Genomic DNA, 22043 nt, shown 5'->3' with positions numbered 1-22043 from the left:
GCTTATGCATACGTGATTTATACTTGTGTTATGGATTGGATAGAATTTTTCCTAATTCAATTGGATTATTCAAAGACTTAAAACAATCAATTTTCTTCATTTTTTTAATATCTAAGGCATGGCCCTTATTAAGGTATGGATTGGTATAACCAGATTGTGGTCAGAGGCTGCATCCACTTAAGGGAAGCTACATATGTTTTTTTTACAGTGATCTGATATGTTTGATAATATCTCCTGGCATGTATCTCATGTGTCTCGTATTTTCGCCAAACTAGACTGAACACTGAAGAGAAACCAAATGCTGTCCTTGAAAATGATCGAAACTCTTCGGCGCTTTATTTGATTTTGCGCGCCATCTTTCAATTATTAGCGCCTGCGTGGTAGGTGATAAGAGGCCTATCCACACGTGTATACACGGAATACACGTCCAAGTTTTTGAATTCATATTTATTGCATGGGAAAGTGTGTTTAAGGGTAAGGTAAGGTTGTTAACTAATTTATTGGTATTGTAATGAGTTTTTTTGTGCGTTCATGTTTAATAAAGTGTTCTGAATCAACCGATGAGTAGTTCCAGTTGTTATGGAATTGCATCATAACTTGGTAAGCCGGGTTTGAAATAGGAATTATTTGTTTTAATCGCACTGTGGAAAGATGACAGAAATGTATGCTTTTCCTCTGTTTGTGCTATAATTCCTTGAGAATGTAGCCTATCATCTCCACTGATGAAGAGTTCGTATAGAACACCCAAACAAGTTGGATTGTTTACATTTGGCGATCAAAGGATCCTTTGACTCATCTGTGACAATCTTTTAAAGGGAAGCATCATGGCCAAACGAGTGCAGCCGAAGTGGATACCTCCCAGCGATTCTTCTAAAACAACTTTGAAATTGTTCAATAGTCTGACGAGACAAAAAGAAGAGTTCAAGCCAAAAGATGGAAACCTAGTGAAGTGGTACAGTTGTGGGCCGACAGTTTATGACGCCTCTCATATGGGCCATGCAAGGTATTTTCTCTTGTTATTAATTCGTCAAATTATCGTTTTAGTAAAGATAAAGTGCCTTTTCTAATATTGTTATTAATTGTTTATATTATTTGGTTAATCATTCTCTTAGAAATATCGAAGACAAAGTTATTTTTATTGTTATCTTTATGACCAAACCACTGAAATTAACGTCTTTGGGCCAAAGAGTGCACCCATGAAATGAATGGTTTATATCTCCCCTTACCCTAGACAATTCGAGGACATTTCGAGGTGTTAATTGTACTTCAAGCTAGAAATAGTTATCCTATGGATTGATTGATAAATGTTATGATTTTTTCATTCTAAATGTTCTCAAAAAGATGTCAGAAGGTGACAAGAAAGTGGCATTATTGCATGTAGGAAATTGATGAGTTAAGCATTAGCCATCCATAGGTGCTAAGAAAACATTTAAATGGCAAACAATATTTTTATTAAGTCTTTCACTTCAGTCACTTTTTTCTCGTACCCTATAATTCTGTTCTTTTTCATAGGTCTTACATTTCATTCGATATACTCAGGAGAGTACTGTCAGATTACTTCGGTTATGATGTGATGTATGTAATGAATGTGACTGATATTGATGATAAAATCATTAAAAGGGCCAGGCAAAACCATTTATATTCTGAATATTTGCGTAAGGATCATAGCTTGAACAGGATAATTGAAGATGCAAACAAAGTTATGGAAGTAAGTCCTGAATTTTTTTATATTTGTGAGAGATTAATTACTTTTAAAAATGTAGCGCAGTTACCATGAAAATATTGGTGTGCTCCGGGCATTTTTTTAAATTTACTGATACGTGGAGTGTGATAATTATTGATTCGGAAAGTTTTTGAAGTAGTTTAGAATTAAGTGATCACATATTCTTTCATAACTCTTTTGACAGTTGTTTAGAGAAAAGCTTGGTAACACCACTGATCCAGACAAGAAAACTATGTTGTCCAATATGCTATCCAAAGTGTCTGAAGCAATTACAAAATTGATGGATGCAGTAACAGAGAATGATCGAGCCAAAGTTAGAGATGCCAAAAAGGTATCAACGGTACATGTGAAAAGATTTTAAGATATCTTGATGTCATAGTTTAAGTGGGCAATTTATTGTGTTTTCATCGTTGCAACGAAATATTATTTTACAATTTTTGGATTTCATTCGACTCTAGGGATTCATGGAGCAGGCCAAAGACTTATTCTCTGAATGGCTTGATCATATGTATGGATCTACTGTTGAAGATAACTCCATATTCGCCAAGCTCCCACGCTATTGGGAATCAGAATATTTTAAAGACATGGAGGCTTTAAATGTAAGTTTGATGAACATTCTTATGAAAAGTAACTATGCTTGATTTTAAGGCCATATTACTGGTTAGATTAGTGGTGAAAGCTTTTCATGAATGCATATGTATGAAAACTTCATTTTGAAAAAGGAATTTTTGAATTTTATGATCAATGTTAACTAGAATGTGTGAGGTTGGTTCAACGTTTTTTTAACATAAGGAATTAGAATCTCTCAATCTGACTATTTAGCATCATGTTTGTGGATATTTATTTTTAACAACAACTAGAACAATAAATGACTCACAAGTACATTGTAGCTTGTGAAACAAATGAACGGAAAAATGTCTTTGAAGAGTTCTTGGGATTGCCACTGTGTCAGGAACTGCATTACTGCCGATGTTTCGATGCCTGACTCGGCCATAGTCCTTAGGGCTATGAGTGTCGAGTGAGAATTTTTCGCATGCTTATACAGTTTTGGGCACATTTGAATTCCATTTTTCTTTTTACACTGACCTCAATCTAATACTCAGGTTGCAAAACCCAAGAAATTAGTGGCCTGTCCCACATTCTTGAGACACTGTTCCCAGGAGGCCTCAAAATAAAGGGCTAATTCTAACTCCTTGGCCACAGTTGGTGCGAACAGCGGGTGTGATGTGTTCTTCATCTTCCTGTCTGAAACTTCCTTTATTTCTATGGCCTTTGCTCAATGCTGACTGATTTTTGAAAATCAACTAATTAAAGTATCATCAGTCACTTGCCTGGCACAAGATACATGGGAACAATTCTTACATGTTCCTTTTTTTAAGTGTTTCTTTTTAATAAATCCTATATTTTTCACTTTACTAGATGAGAATGCATGGTGACTATATCTTTCAAATTTTCTCTCATTGCAGGTTCTTCCTCCCTGTGTGCTCACTAGAGTGAGTGAGTATGTGCCTGAGATAGTGAAGTACACAGAAAAAATTATTGAAAATGGTCTGGCTTATGTTTCTAATGGTTCAGTTTATTTTGATGTTCTTAAGTTTGATCAGAAAAGTAACCACTTCTATGCCAAACTGGTCCCTGAAGCATATGGGGATTCCAAATCATTAGAAGAAGGGGAAGGTAAGTTTTTTTGGCGTGTGATCAATTTTTTAGATTTATACCCCTCTCTTATTTCCAGTTGACAAGGTTATGTTCAGTGGTGGAAAAAATAAATGCAAAGCTTGGTGTATGGATGCGATCGACTCAGGAACTCTTTGAATATGATGTCTTCCAAAATTTTGTCCTCCTAATGTTCTCATGCAACTAAAAAAGTTTTCAAACTTTTTTCCTCATATTGGGAAATTTCAATCATGTGTTGCAATGTGGCAGTGAGTAAAATTTTTCCAAACTACGCTTTCACCCACGTCTGACCTAGAATGGAGTTTAATCTTGTTGGAATATCTGTGAACACAAATGACACATCGGCTATCAAAACTGCTTGAGAGTACAATTGCTCTGGTGGTGTAGTGGGTAAAGTACCTTGCTATCTGATATAAGGAATACAGTAAAACCTCTATGTAGTGAACCTCTTTACATCATAAACCTCCATACATCATACCATCCCTACAGTCCCGTCAGATTTACATGTTAATTTATAGGCAAACCTCTTTGTAGTGAACCTCTTTATATCGTAAAACCTCCACTTATCATACCAAGGAGATACCCCCGAGACGGCCTAACTACCTCTTCAAATCAAACCGAGACAACTAGACACCATTAATGCAGCCGCGATTATGTACATGGAATGGCATTTTCAGTGATAAATGTTTCACCCTTATCATTTTTTTCTTATATACCTTTAATATGCTGTAATTTTCACGTTAATCATTAGTTGTGGCAATTTTATTCCATATGAGAACATACCTAACAGTAAATAAGAACAAAGGTATATAACTATCCTAATCATTTTAAATGACTGTTGAATTAAGAGAGATCTCATAATTTTCTCTCAAATCGTAGTAAAAATCATGTGATAGCGCTCGCTTTCTGTAATTATTATGTATATAGGTAATAAATACCCCTATGAAAAAATTGTATAAAACTGTTTCAAATTTTTATACATTGTCATGGCAATGTATAAGAATGTTTAAAAATTTGAAAGTTTTATACAATTTTTTCATAGGGGTATATGTTCACTAATCCATGCATGTTTGTTTAAACACATACATATAATAGTTTTATAGACAGTAGTGCCTTTCATTTCTGAATGATATGAAAAAATGGTGCCTATCACTAAAACCTCTCTATAGTGAACTTCCATACATCAAAATGCCCAAATTTTGGTCCCCACCGTTACGATATAAAGAGGTTTTACTGTATTTATCTAGTCTTGCTAAGGCTAGTAAGGAATACATATGTATTTAAAGACTGGGCATTGACATTGTTATGGGGTTGGACGTTGCGGAAAAGGTGGTCAAATATCACTACTGTCATCAGCCCAAATGGTTGTGCAAGGTGGGAGTTAAGCCGATGTCTCACGTTCAAATTTGCATAAAAATATTTGCATCAAAATTTGATGCAACTGACGCGCACCCTGTCCCACGGTCAAAATTTCATCCAACTGGCTTTTGGTCCTATCGTTTGTACAAATCACCGTTTTGTGCAAATGGATAGGACAGGTTCTAAATTTTCATCCAATTGGATGAAACCAACCAATCACAGGGCCTTTGACAAAAAAGCATTGCCAAGCGGTGTCACACAGGCGAAATAGGTTAAACTTATTTATCGTCTGCATGAGTATTTTAATTAATAATTATGTGTATTATGGACACAAAAATAAACTTTGTTGTATTCCACACAGTATGCATTAAAAACCCAACCGGTTTCCACCTTTTCAGGTCGTTATCTTAATCGTAAACCTCTAGATAAGGACCTGAAAAGATCGAAACAGGTTGAGTTTTTTCATTAGTACTGCATGGAATACTAAAAGGTTTAGTTTTAAATTTATAATATCACCATACCACGAAGTGAATTCACAAAACATTATTTCAAATATATATATATATACGTTTGTGATCGTCTTTTTCATCGCCTGGTGTGGTCCCAAAAGTAAATATGAGCAAAAATTGGTCTTGATAGACGATGGAAACTCTCAACTAGGAAATCCGTAATAATTAGTTGATAAGAAGCTTTTGATTAGTTGATAATAACTTTAATAAGAAGGAAGCGATCTTTAGAATCGCAATACAAGGAGGGATGTTTTGGAAAGAATAAAAGATTTACTTAAGGTATCGAGGCTGAATTCTACAGGTTAGCTTTGTGGAGGGCATTCAATGCGAGCGAGCAGCTGGAGAAATGACTAATATGAACTGACGATTATACCTGTGAAACACTACAGCTGCCCGTTTCTATTACTATGATTATAGGATAAGGACCTTATTTTAGCAACTGCTAGATTAGGAGAGAAAAATGTGATTTAAATGCACGCTTACGGCACTATTCATAACATCTCCTCAACCACAATGTCCATTTTTTAATAACATTTTCCTCGCGGGAATAAACTGCCTTACGTTTGTATCCTGGCATTTTATTCTGCCCTCAACCTTGCTGATATGGGACATGAAAATATCCTCACTTATCGTCAATTATTATCGATAATATACGGGAACATTGGCGACCGACTCCTTCTCCAACATGTTTAGCATGCTTATTCCAACGCTTTCATACCCCCTTTCCAGCCAAGGCCAAGTTCAGCATTCCTTCTGTTTTCTTTTTTATGCCTCTTTAATGTTCAAGAGGCCTGTTCAAACAATTTCGCCTGTTAAAAAAGACAGAATCCTTCACCTCCACAAGTTTCCAAATTTGTTTACATAAATATCGTCTTTCGTTTGTTTTTGATCAAAATGAGATGCATCGTGGGACACCCCCGTCCAGTTGCATCAAAATATTTGCATCAAAATTTTTGGACAAAAATTTTGATGCAAATACTTTGATGTAAATTTAACCGTGGGACACCAGCTTTAGATTTCAACAAGCATATAAGCCCTTAAGGATTCAATTGCTATTCGACATCCTCTGGACCTCATACTAAGTTCTGCTAAATTTTTAAAAGTGAATAAAAATGTCAGCATGGTGTGCGAAGAACCCGATCATCCATCATCAAGATTTGATCCATAGAACCTTAAGTCCGTATCATGATACGTCACCCACTACACCACAGGAGAGATTGTGTTCTCTAGCAGTTGCGATTCCCAATGTGTTGGTCATGTTGACAGACATCCCTACGAGATTAAACTCTAAAGCATAATTTGGAAATGTGGTGGAAAAATTCATAGTTGGATCCTTTATATATATTGTCATAACTGTGTCACATGTGATTGAATTTCTCCAGTACAAGGGGAATTTAGTTTGAAAATTCCTGGTTGTTTGAAAAAAGGGCAAAATTTTGGATGATGGACTTCTTCAAATAGTCCCTGAGCAGGCCGCATTCAAACACCAATGAACTTTGCTTTAATTTTTTTGCCACTGAATGCACATTTTAACAATCAACAATGTAAATAGTTGAAACCAAAATTTCGTTGTGGATTAAAATATTCGAATTATTTTCCCTGTGAGATGAGGATTATTTGTTTCAATTATTTCTGTGTCTTATAATTACCACTTCTCTGGCCTTTATCTTCTGGTTGTCAGTGCTTTTATTTCTTTTTGAAGTGTTTACCTTTATTTTGTTTATAAACTATCCTCATGAAGAAGAGCTCATAAAGTTTTCCAGAAATTACTGCTTTTCTTTTCCCTGGTTCAGACGTAGTATCACTCATCTTTTCTGTACATACCCTACACCTTGATTTATAACTGTTTTTCTCAGCTAGCAATGGGAATCTCACCTGTGAAATAATGCTATGTACTATAACGTAAAGTTCTTATTTTCAGTGTATGCTATTGAGAAAAGTACATTTAGTCTTGGAAGTCATACTGAAAGTTTAAAAAATGGATTACAGGGTGTGCCCAGAAGAAATTGGAATTGGTTAATGATTCCAAGTACATATATATTATAATAGCTAGGAAGGCCTCCATTTCATAATTAATTCAGGTTTCATAACCAGTAAAGTTGGGGCGTAGAAATTTTTCTCATATGCAAATGATCATTTCTAGAGCAAATTACAATCCAATGTGAAGGCAACTCTTCAGTTTACATCAACAGGAAGACCATGTTACCTTAGCTCTTTGCGATGAAAGTTCCAGCCGAATGAACGTGTACCAGCTAATTTCATTTTAATTGTTGGATTAAACAAAGAGTTTTGCCAATGTGATATCTGATATCAATACACCCATTCCTCATCCCTCTTACTGTATTCCTCCTAATATTTTTCTAATTAAATTTTTGTAGTACTTGCGATCAAAATACTTTTTATTATATTACCATCACTTTTCTCCTTGATATTTTGGGCTATGATAGGGGGACCATATTCAGAGAAATATAATTAATGAGGATATAACAGTGTCTGCTCAAGACATGAGTGTTTTTCTCCTCCTATTTTACTTCTCTTTTCTCCTTAACCTCTTCTACTTTCTAGGGCTGGGGGGAGGGCATTGTAATTTTACACTCTGAAGTAAGATCTTTGTATCCTTTCCTTGTAGCTCCTTTAGTCCAGCAAAATCCCTAATCTGCCATCCTTTGGGTCCTGATGGTGCTGGATTAAAGTTGTTTGACTGAAGATAATTTATTTTTAAATTTTGTAATGTGAATGGTAATTACCTTGATTAGTTCTGTACTCTTTTGACTGGATCTGTTGATCTCTCCACCTTAAAAGGTGATCTCTCCATCTCCGTTGATCAGTTGAAAGAGAAACGTTCCCCCAATGACTTCGCTCTCTGGAAGGCCTCTAAAGCAGGAGAACCCTCGTGGGAGTCACCCTGGGGAATGGGCAGACCTGGCTGGCACATAGAATGCTCCGTCATGGCTTCAGCCATCTGTGGGGATACATTGGATATCCATACAGGTGGCGTCGACCTCAAATTCCCCCATCACGACAATGAGCTGGCTCAAGCTGAGGTACGTGCTTGATATTCAAGCTCTGTAAGAGCTATCCACTATGTTATCAATGAAATACAGTGGATTCCGTGTAATGGGTCCACCGGTTACTTGGGGGCAGCCGCTTAATTGGGGCAGATCTTAAAGCACAGAACCCAATAGAGACAATCAGACAAGATTTTTAACATGGTTATCATTATGTTTGTTTTATTTAGTGTACTGCAGTCTCAATCATTTAATTTAATATTAATAACTTTCATATCAAATTAAAGAGGATATTTTCTACAGCACAAAATAATTAATTGTCAGAACAATACAACGTAAATTTTTATGCCAGCAAAAGTCTGATTTGCCTTATTTTTCTGGTTGTAAAAGTATCCTGCAGTATGCATTCCAGAATTATTGCTGCATAAGTATGGTGAAAACATTAATTTTGTAGGGCTGATCTTAAACTGGTGAGAACTATCTTATCATTAATTGGAATTGGCTTGTGCAGAATCAAATGTCATGAATTGTGGGCAATACAAAATCAAAAAGTTTTTCCTTATTATATTCACCATTTAATGACAGTGAACTGTTTTGTGGCTCACTGAGTACTTCCTGTTTGAAGAAGTATATAACACTTCACAGTTAAAATTCTTATCTGCTCTGTAATCCAGCTCATTCAAAGCATTTTTCCTCTCTGTTTCAGGCATACTTTGACTGTGAGCAGTGGGTTCAGTACTTCCTACATTCAGGCCACTTGACAATTGCTGGCTGCAAAATGTCCAAGTCCCTCAAGAACTTTGTTACCATCAAGGAAGCACTGAAAAAGAATTCTGCCAGGCAGTTGAGACTTGCCTTCCTTCTTCATTCTTGGAAAGATACTTTAGACTACAGCCCAAATACCATGGATATGGCCGTCCAGTATGAAAAAACGTTGAATGTAAGAATTTTTTACGAAATGTTATGTTTAATTGCTGAAGTGGTATTTCACCAGAGGAAGGCTTCAGAGGCAAATTTTGTCTTCTTTTAATTTTGGAGTTAACCATTGAGCTTGGCAAAACATGAGCAGTAATGCTAGTGCATTGAATGTGCCCGTTTATAGTTATTTTAATTCACAATTTCTTCAAATCATGTAATATTTGTAATTTATGACGTAAGGTAGTGATAAGTGATTTTAAGTCTGAGAATAGCATATATGTATATGATTTATATTAGTCTTTTACCTAACTCCGAGGAAGGTGGTAATGCCACCGAAAATTCAGTTCTTAATGTGAGTTTTTATCTTTATTTTGTGTCTTCTGGAATTCTGCCCAACCTAGGGTTTTTTTTACGTTATTTACCTCGTCGAGGAACATTTCAAAGTGTTTATATTTATTTATGCTCTTGGCATACCCTTGGAGCAAACGACATAATTTACAATAATTGGCTCATCAAAGAGCTCAAAGTACTTGCAAAAATCAAGTAATAACAATAAAGCAGTATGATACACAATTAATAATGAAATAACAAGTAAACATGGATTTATATATAACAACACACATAATATGTTGGCTGTATTTTTTGTAGGAGTTTATTTTTGCTCTCCATTGAGTAGAGCCATGTATAATTTATATTTAAATGCATGGTTGGAGCCCTTCTGTTTTAGATCCTCAGGGAGAGAATTCCAAAATTTTGATGCTATAACTAGAAATGATTTCTGGTAGACAGTTGTACATGGATAGTCTTGGAAATTATGGTTTGAAGTTAATCACTTGATATTGTTCTGATGATAAATGAGAGAAATGGTGTATAGTTAATTCTATGAAAATGTGCTGAAGCTATCTTGATATTCTATGCATATACACCATATCACTTCTTTCTTTGCTGATTTTGTAAAATTTAAAATTCAGTAAAATGGCATTATTGTCAATATTTGTGGGTTAAGGATTTTTAGCTGCACTCATAAAGACTAACTGACTGGCAGACTTTTCAACTATCTCACTAATTGTTTAGGATATACAGGTTTGAGATTAAAAAATGTCTCATGGAATACCTATAAATCCATTTATAACCTTAGTTTATTTTAAATTAATTTTTAAATGCAAATTAAAAAATACCCTGTGTTATGAAGAGAATAGTACACCTCTCACTGCATTCTCAGCTTTTAGTTCTCAGCTGTAATCTGCACAACTCTTGCAATTTCACTATTTTTATACCTTGGTAAGAATATATATGTCAGACAAGGCAGAAAAGAAGTTAATACTTTGTTTTAACTTTGTTTTATATTTGTGAGGATAGCATTTGCGGTAAATGAGCCCTAAGTAGGTAAGAGAAACAATTTGGAATTTTGATTGTGACCGAGGTTTCAAAAATTCTTTTTGTCCCTAAAATTTGGATTTAGGTATGTGAAACTCAATGCAAACTTAAAACATTATCAGAATATTTGAATGGCATGAAAATCCAGTTGATAAAGATTCATATTTCCTCAAATAATTATCCATGACGGGGCACACTATACATACACCATTACAACTGAGGTTTCCAAAAGTCTTCTTTGTCATTGGACTGTAATCATTATGTGGAGAATAAAATGTGGGAGCAAATTCAAATTTCCTCTTATGAGCGGTGTGGGCAAAGTCTGTATATCATCACTTCTGAGGTTTTGTAAAGTTATCTTTGTTACCATAATTTGAATCCCATGTTTGTGAAACTCCATTCATACATAGAAAACATAAGTGCAATAAGACTTGAGGAGCACTTGTTGCTTTCAAGCATGGATAAAATATCACTTAGGAAAATATATCCATTGGTGCACTTGAGGGTGCATACAATTCAATTATTATCTGCAATTTAGTTGTATGTATTTGTTTATTGTGATAGTTCTGTCATTTTGCGTTGATGATGCACGCTTTGTTTATTAGTATTTATGTCTTTGCAAGTTTCAAGCTGCTAGGTTAGTTTCGTTATCGCTGTCGTGCTGTTAATCATGGCTGCTCCACTTTCTATTTGTACTAAAGAAGAGAAACCTTCAGTGATACTTTTTTGTGGTCGGAAGGCGTATCAGGGGCCGTAATTCATCAGACTTTTGGTACAGTGCAGGAACAGCACTTTGCCACATTGGAGTGTCTACGTATTGATTGAAAAATTCCAAAATGGTTGCACAAGTGTTAACCACGATGAAGGAGCAAGATGATCATTTACCGCCACAAATGAAGAAATCATTGAGCATTCACATGAAATGATCCTCTTAGATAGATGGGTGACTATTGACGAAGTGGCACATCGTCTGCAAATAAGTCACGGTTCTGCCTATGAATATTTTATAAAATTTTTGTAGTATTATACATGTAAAATTTCACATTTACATTGTGGATAATAATTGACTTACCCAAGTTTAGGTTTATATTGCTTTGACTTGGGACATTTCTTCTTGAAAAATGATTGTAATGTGTACCATATTTGGAATGTTATTATTTTTTATTTTTCTCTTTGGAGGAAACCATGTTCTCGGCAGGGTGGGCATTAAATATGATAATGATGATATAAAGAATTGATTAAGCAGTAAAATTGTGGATTTTTTGGATTAAAATTTAGGAATTGTTTCGTGCATTTATTGTAGTTTGGGTTTTGGATATTGCTGGAATGCTGACCGGTGATGGTGTTCTGATGCCTTGCTTTGCAATCATTATTCCTTGATTTGCTTTAGCTTGATTAAGTACAGTTTTGGGAGAACCCAGAAGCATTAGTTTGCATTTTTTGATTATGTTTCAGAATCGTCCAATATTATTCTGCAAATAACTTTTTCGTAGTGTTTGTCTTTGGATGCATTATTAGTGGCTATAATAGGTCTATATTTTTGTGTTCTCTTCTGAGTTAAATATCTGGGATTGGAAAATATCTTATGTTATGGCTGATGAATGAGACTGGACATGAAAACCATTCTATCATATTAGGGGAAAATTTGGTGGATATTCAGATTTTGTTCGATAATGCTTTGCATTAATCATGTCATCTCTTTCTTTTTATTCCTCAGGAATTTTTTCTCACTGTCAAGGACCTTACTAGAAACGTGAATACTTCTCAGCCAGAATCAATGCAAAAATGGGATGACCAAGAAATTATTTTGAACTCAAAATTTCATGAAACTAAATCATCAGTTCACGTTGCCCTCTGTGGTGAGTTCTATCTAACTACAAGGTTAAGGAATTTTCAGAAAGATAGCTGGGATTGGCACAGTGTGGTGACATCTCATCTTGAGGGCTTCAATTGCTCAAATCCCAGTTGCGAGAGAAATGTTTCATTTGTTGCATGCATCGTGTGCTGTATGTATTTACGCTTGCACTACAAAATATCCTATAGAATATCCTTTTGTTTGTGGAACGGTAAAGTCTCTTTCATTGTAGTGGCCAAGACATTCACCTCCCACCCTCCGGTTCGTATTCCATTTGTGGAGAGTTCAACATGTTAATCTCGGTCGGATCCCCTAGTTTCGTTATTGCATCTTACTTGTTGTCCTTGGCAGTCTCAGTGAGTAGATAGGATAATACTAGGCAACATCCCTTTCGTTGTCTGAGATGTGTGACTTGTTTTTGACCAATTTTTTGCTTCTGAATTAGAAAATAGCCTCGGTTTTTATCTATGATAACTTATTAAGAAACAGGATACTCTCTTTTTGTCGGTAAGTGTTGTACAAAATTTGCATAAAAAGGAATTGAAAAGGAAATCTCACCTTTCATGCTATCCATATGACTGTTTTAATCTATACAAAGGTTGTATACAAAGTACATGGCTGCTTTCATAAAAGTTGCAGTCTGTCAATGTGTGCAAATTGACAACAGAATATGGTGTATGGAACCCACATATCACTTGAGCTCTCACTATAGTATTTCCTGCGTAACTATACCATGATTATGTCACTGGTCTCCTATGCCATCAGTCAGAGAATTTTAATGCCAGCCAATTGAAGAGCAATGATGTCTCCTGTGAACACACTCTAAATCTAGTAGTGTGTGGTCACTTACAGTTATAACACAGTTATAACACTTGATGTAGTAAAAGAAAAGTAACTAAAATGTTGAAATCAGCACGCATATTTTACCCTGAATCAGCTTGAAAAGCGAAATCAACAGAAAGTATGTAAAAAACTGTTCCCCAATGTAATAATTTGTGCTCAAGACCAGCAAACAAAAAATCAAAAGTCAAGCAGACAAAAAAATTCCATTCTTTCTCCGTGGACATGTTGCTTGCTATTGATAGATTATTTTTGGCTGTTTTGATAAATTTCAAAGCTGCTTTTCTGGCGCATAATATTTTCTTTATGCAAAACTGGCTATTTTTCATCCATTTAAGAAATATTTCATAGAAATGCCTTAAAAAGTGAAAAATTGGATCTATCATAAGACTTTTTATATACCTTCATATTTCCTCTTTTATATTTCGGTATCTTCAAGTATTATTGCTCTTTGCTGTTGTCCTATTACAGTTATTATGTTGCATGTTTATAGTACCATTTAGTGCAAATATGTACTATGAAATTGCTCCGAGACAATTGGACAAAAAATATTCAATATTCCAGTCTCATTACAGTCAAAATGGAGGTGTTTGAAAATGGAATATTTTCCATTTGCTTGCCAGAATGGCCAGTGAAGCTTTTCATTTTCATTGCTCTGTTCTTTCAAAGTTTCTTCTCTGAGACCGCAGTACTTAAATTCATCTCATCAATAATTGAAGGCATTAAAATACTGCTAGAGCATGGATTTCTAGGATTTTATGAAAGTGTTCTTTTTGTGATTTCGTGCAAAATTTGTGCAAGATGGAGTTTTGTATTTTTCTGTTGCAGGATAAGGTGTACCCTTAAACCTGGAAGTTCATTTTGTGTGTTCTTTTACAGACAATGTTGATACTCGTACTACACTGGATGCTGTGAGAGACCTTATATCAGCCTGCAATATATACTTGCGGGAGAAACAGAAACAATCAAGGGAACCAAATTTGCTGTTGCTCATGGACATAGCAAAATATGTGACCAGCCTCTTTAAAATGTATGGAGTGAACCCCACAGACAATAGTATTGGATTCCCGATATCTTCTGAGAAAGCTGAAAATGTGAGTAATGAGATGAAACAAAGATTCATGGTGAATAAAATCTGCAGATTTCATCAAATAAATCTGTCAATTTGATTGATAATAAAACAAATATTCTTGTAATGTTAAAGTGTCTTTAAAAATATTTGGTGTTGCATTTCATGGGATGAAAGATTAATTAACAAGTTTAAAAATTAGTGTGCGCAAGGAAAATGTAAATTTTTATTAGAAATGCATCGAAAAAACAATGGTGCCACAACACTAATGATTCCCTGCTTTGAGTTTAAAACCTACAATACTATTTATTTAACATCAAATAATATTCATTAACAAAATACATTAAAGTTGAACCAGCTAAGGGATAGTTGTTAAGTAAATCTAGGCATCAAATGTTTTGGAATGTCTCCTGAAAGACTAAAGAGTTTTTCCCTATCCTCTCCGTCAACTTGCATATTATGCTTGGACCTAGAAATTAGACTATCTGAGCATTTCAACCCGCGACCAATAGGAAGTGCTGGTTCATGCACCTTTTTGGTTGAAGCAGTGTGGGATGGGTTGCACCTAAGTGATTTTCACCTTTAAAGGCCTGTTTACACGATACATTAACACGTACGAGTTAATGTACGTTTGCGTGAATGATTTTTGTGGACTGGAACGGAACATGTACGAATGCATGAACCAAATTAGAACAGGTTCTATTTTCTGTGCATGCATTCGCACAAGTTGGGTGGTTACACGGTGCATTTTGGCGTTCATTCTCGCGTTCATACATATAGACATTAACCCGTACGTGTTAATGTACCGTGTAAACTGGCCTTAAGTTAATCTATTCTTTTTCATATTTTTCATGAATGTCTTTTTTCAAATGAAACAATCACATATTTTAGCATATAGCCACCTGATTTAAATTCCTGATGGATCCCTCAACTGCTGGATTTGATTTGAATGCTTTTAAATTACAATGTCGTATGGTTATGCTTGGCTCCGAGAAGTCTTTTATGCTGATATTTCAATTTCATTTTTCTAACAGTCCAGTTTGGACAAACTCATTTTTATTTGAAGAATACACACTTAGTGATCATACAATATATCTATCTTTTTTGCAGGTTGAGGAATTAGTCTTGCCATACTTGACCATATTGGCTGATTTTCGTCAAAACATTCGCCAACATGCTCGAAATGTGAAGGCTACTGCCATCTTAGAAGAATGTGACAAACTGCGTGATGAGACACTCCCAAATTTTGGAGTTCGGCTGGAAGATCATGAGGGTGAGAATCCACCAATTGTGGGCGATACAGCCAGATAAAAGTGCTCCCAAAATATATCTTTAAAAATATTTTACTGCATCTTCTTCCCGATGGGCTCACTGAATTAATTCCACTTTAAGCGAGCTGTAATCAAAAAATTTGTTTTAAGTCAATAATTACCATGAAGACCAATGCTATGGAGTTTAATCTGCCACTAAATTATGGCTTTAATTCTAGAAATTTAATCAAATATATTTTGAAAGTTATAAAGTGCCGTTAAAATTGCTGTAAACTATTTAAAATCTTTTTATATTTTTCATTGCTGAAATTTTTAGAGATAAATAAGTATAAAGAATATTTAATTACTATTGAGCTATCGCGAGCCAGTTTGAAAATTAATAAATTATGCATTTACTCATAATATGGACAAGTATTACCATAAATATGGATGTCATGTTGTGGTACCACAGGGGACTAGTGTCTTTATGTTTGAAAATACAGCAAAATGGAGTAAATTTTTTAAACCACTGGTAAAACTATACATCAATGACTATTCTTATCAATCCCACTAGCACTACAATATACTTTCTCATAAAAAACTTGATTTGATATGTACAGATGAATGCTTCTTTTAGGATTCTATGCTTGCAAGCAAATTTTTAAAGAACAAATAAAATGTAATTGAAAGAAAGAAAATCCTTAACCATTGTTTAAAAAAAGAACCATGATAGTACTTTGTCATCAAGTCAATTTGTTCCATGATCAGACTTTCCAAGACTTGTAACTTAACTTTTGTAACTTGTAACTTGTAAGTGGTAATAATTTCCTTTGCAGGTTGCCTTGGCTGCTATAGTTTTTCCATCTGTTTATAATGGTTTTCATAGGTTTTCTCTTCTCTCTTTGAGGACACTCACATTGCTCACTCAGTCAATGCATTTGGTTTTCATCATTCTACAGTAACACCACATTCAAATGCATCTACTGTTAGCTGCATGCCATATTTAATAGCAATATTTAATTTGTTATTCATTGTGTATACTTAAATTAAAGTAGCACTGAATAAGGGTAGAGTAAACTGAGAGTTGGGGGTATTGTTTTTTGGTGGGTAGAGTGCTTAAGCTGTTGGTTGAAGGGTCCCTGATTCAAATCCCAGGTGAAACCTTTAGACACCCCCAAAAAAATTCTCGGAAGTGCAAAGTGGCCTAGGAAAAGGAACTGGCCCCTCTATTATAAATGTGTGGTGTTCACATATGCGTGGCCAGGTCTGGGGTGAGCTCTACCCTCACCTATCCAAACCCAACTTTGGGATGAATGTCTGAGCGAGTGAGAAAATGAGAATAATCATTGATAATAATGTTGAGATTAATAAATTATGCCTTTACTCTAATGTGCAAATATTAAAATATGTTTTTTAAAGAAATCGTTTGAATCTAGCAACATTCTTACTGGTTGGCTTACACTGGGAAGATTAAGGAAAAGCATGCTGACCTGAAAATATGTGCAACACTTATGCCGATTCATTGCAAAATGATATCTTGGTACTCTTTTTGTATTAATTTTGATTAAAAGATCACAGTCTCCCCTTTTTTTCATTAAGTATAGTGCAAAGTTTGTATGTTATAGCTTGGACTGATTGAGCTGTTTTTTTTCTTCTTGATGAAGGTCGTGGTGCAGTTGTGAAATTGGTGGATAAGGAGACGTTGATGCGGGAGCGAGAAGCTAAGAAAGCTGCCGAGGATGAGAAACTGGCTGAGAAGGAGAGGAAGAAGGCAGAGCAGGCCTTGCTGCAGGCGCAGAAGGATGCGCAGAGGAAAATCCCTCCCTCGGAAATGTTCCTCTCTCAAAAAGAATCCTACTCCAAATTTGATGATAAGGTTAGCAGTAATTACCACTTTCCAACTTTCAGAACACACATGTACTTAGCATTACGGTGGTAGTTATGAAAAAATAAAATAGTGGTAAGAATTGCTTGTATTTTTCAGATTTATTTAAATTATTTCATTATTTATTCATAAATGTATGTTTTTCTGAATTACATTACAATGCAAAAGTTTTTATGGAATTTTGATTATAGAGTAGTCTTAAGCAAAAAATGTAATTTAAAAAAAATGAAGAAATCAATTTTTAAATGCAAAAACCATATCAAGGAATAATGAAAGAATAATTAGCATGAGTTATCACTTTTTATGCTGATTAATTTATATTCCTTTGTAATATACATAAAAATTTTATGTATCTTGATGATTTACTGTATAAGCGCGTGTAAGAGGCGCACCTTTTTTCCCAGATATTGCAGCCGAAAATAGGGGTGCGCCTCTTACACAAACTTCTTATCTTCCCCCCCTCCCCTTCACCGGTTGCAAGTTCAAGGGGAACTGAGTGGCCTTGGTTTTCAGCGTGAGTCAGTCATCTGAAACCCGGGGTAAAAATCAAGCAATCAAGCGGCAGGCAGGGGAGTTTCTCCCTTAGTGACGTATTTTTAAAATGCTCCGGTTTGAATTTCTTGCAAGAGGTGAACATTGAAAAGATCGCGCGGGGTGATTCGCTCCGGAGCGCGCGCTAAATTTATTGCCACGAGTGGGCATCCCGCGGCATTTATACTGCATATAGTAATATTGGTGTCACAACCTGCGGTTGAAAAAATTCGAACGAGTGTGCTCATTGTTGGACTTAATGGTGGATAGAAGAAATCGGAAATGCTTATAAGTGAAGAGCGCTGAAGGAGAGGTCGAGGGGAAGAGGGCTCCCTCCCCTCCGTATTTAAAGCTACGAGTGAAGGAGCAAGGGAAGAACACGTCCGATCTTGCATGTGACGTCGTTGCCTTTAAAGCGAAGGGGCGAAGGCGCAGCAATGTGATATACGCAGTTTGCGTTGCCTGAGTTTCCAGTCCGTCTCGTCTTGTTTGAATGCGCTTATGCTACGCTTGTTTCTTCCGAAATTGTGCTGTTTGGACTATGTTGAATATTAGTAGCCTTATTTTAGCTATAAATCTTTGTGTCAATCAATTAGAGCTCAAAAAACTTAAATGCCGTAAGATATACGTCGCGTTAGGTCTAATTCTTTTTAGAACCTCGTGCGTGTCATACAATTTCTGAAAGATATCGAGGTATCTTTGAGCTCAGAAGGTGACTCACGTAGCATTTGACCTCCAGAAAATCGGGGAATTGAACCTGGTAGACCGAAAAAGGTCAGTTGGTGGAATGGGGTAGGGATGAAACACGTTTCCATTGTTCCCCTGTAACTTGATATTTTCCTGTGGAGTCTCGGAAAGGAAAAAAACGGCAGAGGCATTAGCTGATGGAGAACCGGGTGTAGTTCCGTTAGGCCCCTTGCACACACACCGATTTTGGACGGCTGGTAAAATATTGGCCGATATTTTACCGGCGAAGCGATGCTTGCACACACGCCGGATTTTTACCGGTCAAACGATACGTTGCTAAGTTTTTAAGCCGGCGTCGGCGATCCACAGTGACAATAGCCGGCAGCTAACCGGCATTTTGCCGGTGCCGGCGTGTGGTCGGTACGTGTGCAAGCTCCAATGCTCTCCCATTGTTCACTATTGGAATGTGGACGGCCGATATTTTACCGGCCGTCCAAAATCGGTGCGTGTGCAAGGGGCCTTAAATCTACGACGTGGTTATTATCCTACGGCGCTGAGATTGCCCCGATTGTTGTTCAATCTCTTGGGAAAGCTCATGCCATTTGCCTGTCGTGTTTTGCCTTAAAATTTTCCACGGCTGCAATTCTATTGCAATACTCCTGCGAGAGCTTTTAAAAAAAATTGTTCGTGAGTAGGACAAGCAACGTAGAGCGATGGCGTATGCAAAGAGAGGATCGGAACTCTTTCTACTCCCTCTTATGCCGCCGCAGTTATCAAAATTTCCTCTTTCAAATAGTACTGAAAGAGGACATTTCGATAACTGTCGAAATTCCAGGCATACGTCTGCAACACCGCACGATAGGATTAAAAAAATGTCGCAAAAATTTTTTTCTTTATAGCTTCGATCCTCAAAATAGGGGTGCACCTCTTACACGTGTGCGCCTCTTACACAAGCTTATACGGTATATGACTTGTATTGGCTGAGGCTCAATATTACTGCCATATCCTTTCAATACGGCTAGGAATATTACATGCTTGTTTTGTTGGATATATTTCAAGAGAAGGGATGGAGGACACCTCTACCAAGTCATTTTTAACCGCTGCTATTAAATTAATGTAGAGGTTTAACCACATATAGCTAAATAGGGTGAAGTTCATGCATTTAATAGTTTATTTCACGCAGGTTAAGATGGTCAGTTTCTCACTTTTGAACGTGTCATATGGAAAAAAGTTTTGGTCGAGGGTATCCATAAATGGTACACCATTCAAATCCAGTGTGGAAGCATACAGGCTTCCATACTGGATTTTAATGGTGTACCATAAACTTTGTTGCCAAATGACCTACCCAATGAGTCACAATGTTTACCATTCATATTTCTAATAATGCACAAACGTGAGCTTGGTAATCAAGATGGATTTCCTTTTGTTTTATTGACCCATTCTCTATTCATATTCATTTTGTCTCACAATTTTTTTAATCATTTGACCCATTCCTCAGGAACTTTACAATAAAAATGTCATTCATACTTGGTTAAGCTTTAATTTGTATGATATGTTCTCAGGTTGGTGAAATTTTACTGGTCATGGCCATAATTTCCATGTGTATGATTCTTTTTTCAGGGAATTCCAACACACGATGCTCAGGGTAATGAGTTGAGCAAAGGCCAGATGAAGAAATTGCAGAAATTGCAACAAGCCCAAGAGAAGAAATATGCTGAATACTTAGCCTCATTGAAAGAAAATATATCACAATAAAATGACCAGTGATGCAAATATGAACCTAAACATGAGATGCAGTGAGACTCTTTCTCCTACTGTGTTATTTAAGTGAAGACTTGAAGGCTTTCATCAGAGTCAATTAATTCATACACCATGCCACATTTTTTATGGAATGCCATTTTTTACCTTCTGGGGCTGGTCCTCTGAAAACTGTGGTGGCAAAAATATATTTGGCTGGAAAAAGTTGGATTTCAAGCTTTTATGTTTGAAGAAAGAATATCCTGGAAATTTGGAACTGTGCAGGTGGTTTTACTTTTCAAATTACCTTTTTTACCCGGTTGGAATTTTGATTAGATTTTTTAACCACTACAATTTTCTCTCAATCAACCTTCTTTCTTTCTCAGAATCATGTTCATTTTTATTGGAAAATGGCAACTGAAGAAAGGCTGAAGTGTTTTGAATATGATTTAATGTATGGTTGTGTTGGAAGGACTTTTGTCCAAGCGTTTACTTAATATGGGTCCAGAAACAAAAGTGTTCTTCATTCTACCAGAATTGATCCCGAGTGGACTGATTGCAGTATAATGAGCAAATGGTTCCTGCATGAGCTACATTCAGAGGCACCATCTTCTTAAAGCTTGTTAAGGGAGCCAAGGCAGCAAGCACAGCAGCCTTAATCCCAGAAAACACTGAGAATATGTGTGGGTGAAATCACTCCAACTTAAGAGCCACTTGGACTTTAGCCTTTGAGGAAAAGCATGCAGCTCAAGTCATAGTTGAGCATGGGCTTCAAAGTGTTAGCCCTTTCTGTACAAGTGGAATGTAGGCACAGAGTATTTATTTTATGAAGAGACTTAGGTGGAGGTGGGGATATTCAAGGGAAGAAAATACCCAGTTGGGTGAGGATTGGAATGTTAGTCGATGGAAAGTTGAGGATAGTGGTTGTATAAGGGAGAAGAAAAGCTGGGTTGGGTATGGTATGTGGAGGAGGCGACAGAGGGAAAGCTGGCACTGACATTAGGGTGCTCTTAACGGAAGGTATGGAGGGGACTACAGTTTAATAACCCATCCCATGGACAGAGTTCTATACTTGAATTGCCCTCCAAAAAAAGCATCCAATTCATCTAATTTGGACAGAAATCCTGTGCGACTGTCAGGATTTTACCTGAACCGATCAGGTGGGAAGCCAGAACTATAGCTACCACACCAACCCAATCTCCTCCCCTCTGTGAGTTGGGGTAATGGTTTTGTTTGGAATATGCGGAGAGTGCCATGGGGTAATCTAACGCTGATAATATTTATGTTTGCACATTTCATGATTTTTCTTTTAAGTTTTATAGAAAAGGAAACAGCATAAGTGAATTTTTACATCAATCTTGTACATCGTAAGGGTATAAAAAATTTAAATCTAATTTAATAAGATGTTAACAGTGGGTGTTAAATAAATTTTGGTACGTAAGTATACTAATTTGTCAAAAAGCTATGGGATTTTTCATGTACAGCATGCAAAAAGGCTGCCACTATTAGGGATAATCATTTATTAATTCAAGGTAAAATGCATATAAAGGCCGTTTTACATGGGGCACGTTCTTGCACAATCTGACGGGTGTACGAAGGGGCAGTCAAAATTGCGTCG

General features: G+C 36.1%; 1 protein-coding gene across 2 annotated transcripts; it reads left to right on the top strand.

Moving 5' to 3' along the window:
* Nucleotides 1–362: 362 nt before the first annotated feature.
* Nucleotides 363–20707, top strand: LOC124161985 (cysteine--tRNA ligase, cytoplasmic). 2 transcript variants are annotated; one of them, XM_046538279.1, is made up of 13 exons: nucleotides 363–479; nucleotides 816–1003; nucleotides 1513–1708; nucleotides 1908–2054; nucleotides 2182–2322; nucleotides 3190–3400; nucleotides 8071–8312; nucleotides 8983–9216; nucleotides 12289–12430; nucleotides 14146–14360; nucleotides 15446–15608; nucleotides 17250–17461; nucleotides 20309–20707. In XM_046538279.1, exons 2-13 carry the CDS (start codon nucleotides 825–827, stop codon nucleotides 20441–20443), a joined length of 2217 nt encoding a protein of 738 aa, XP_046394235.1. In that variant the 5' UTR covers nucleotides 363–479; nucleotides 816–824; the 3' UTR covers nucleotides 20444–20707. The 2 variants fall into 2 exon arrangements, with proteins under 2 accessions (XP_046394235.1, XP_046394236.1); XM_046538280.1 differs by having other exon boundaries at nucleotides 368–474.
* Nucleotides 20708–22043: the final 1336 nt, after the last annotated feature.

This window comes from Ischnura elegans, chromosome 7, assembly GCF_921293095.1.
Source record: "Ischnura elegans chromosome 7, ioIscEleg1.1, whole genome shotgun sequence".
In the NCBI taxonomy this organism is placed as follows: domain Eukaryota; kingdom Metazoa; phylum Arthropoda; class Insecta; order Odonata; family Coenagrionidae; genus Ischnura; species Ischnura elegans.
The sequence above is the reverse complement of the archived record's forward strand: the minus strand, read 5'-3'. Positions and strand labels throughout refer to the sequence as shown.

Excerpts from the sequence above, each read along its gene's own strand:
- LOC124161985 (XM_046538279.1), top strand. The coding sequence starts at position 825 with ATGGCCAAACGAGTGCAGCCGAAGTGGATACCTCCCAGCGATTCTTCT. Across the intron at positions 2,055-2,181 it reads AAGTTAGAGATGCCAAAAAG|GGATTCATGGAGCAGGCCAA; the intron begins GTATCAACGGTA and ends ATTCGACTCTAG. Across the intron at positions 3,401-8,070 it reads ATCATTAGAAGAAGGGGAAG|GTGATCTCTCCATCTCCGTT; the intron begins GTAAGTTTTTTT and ends CCACCTTAAAAG.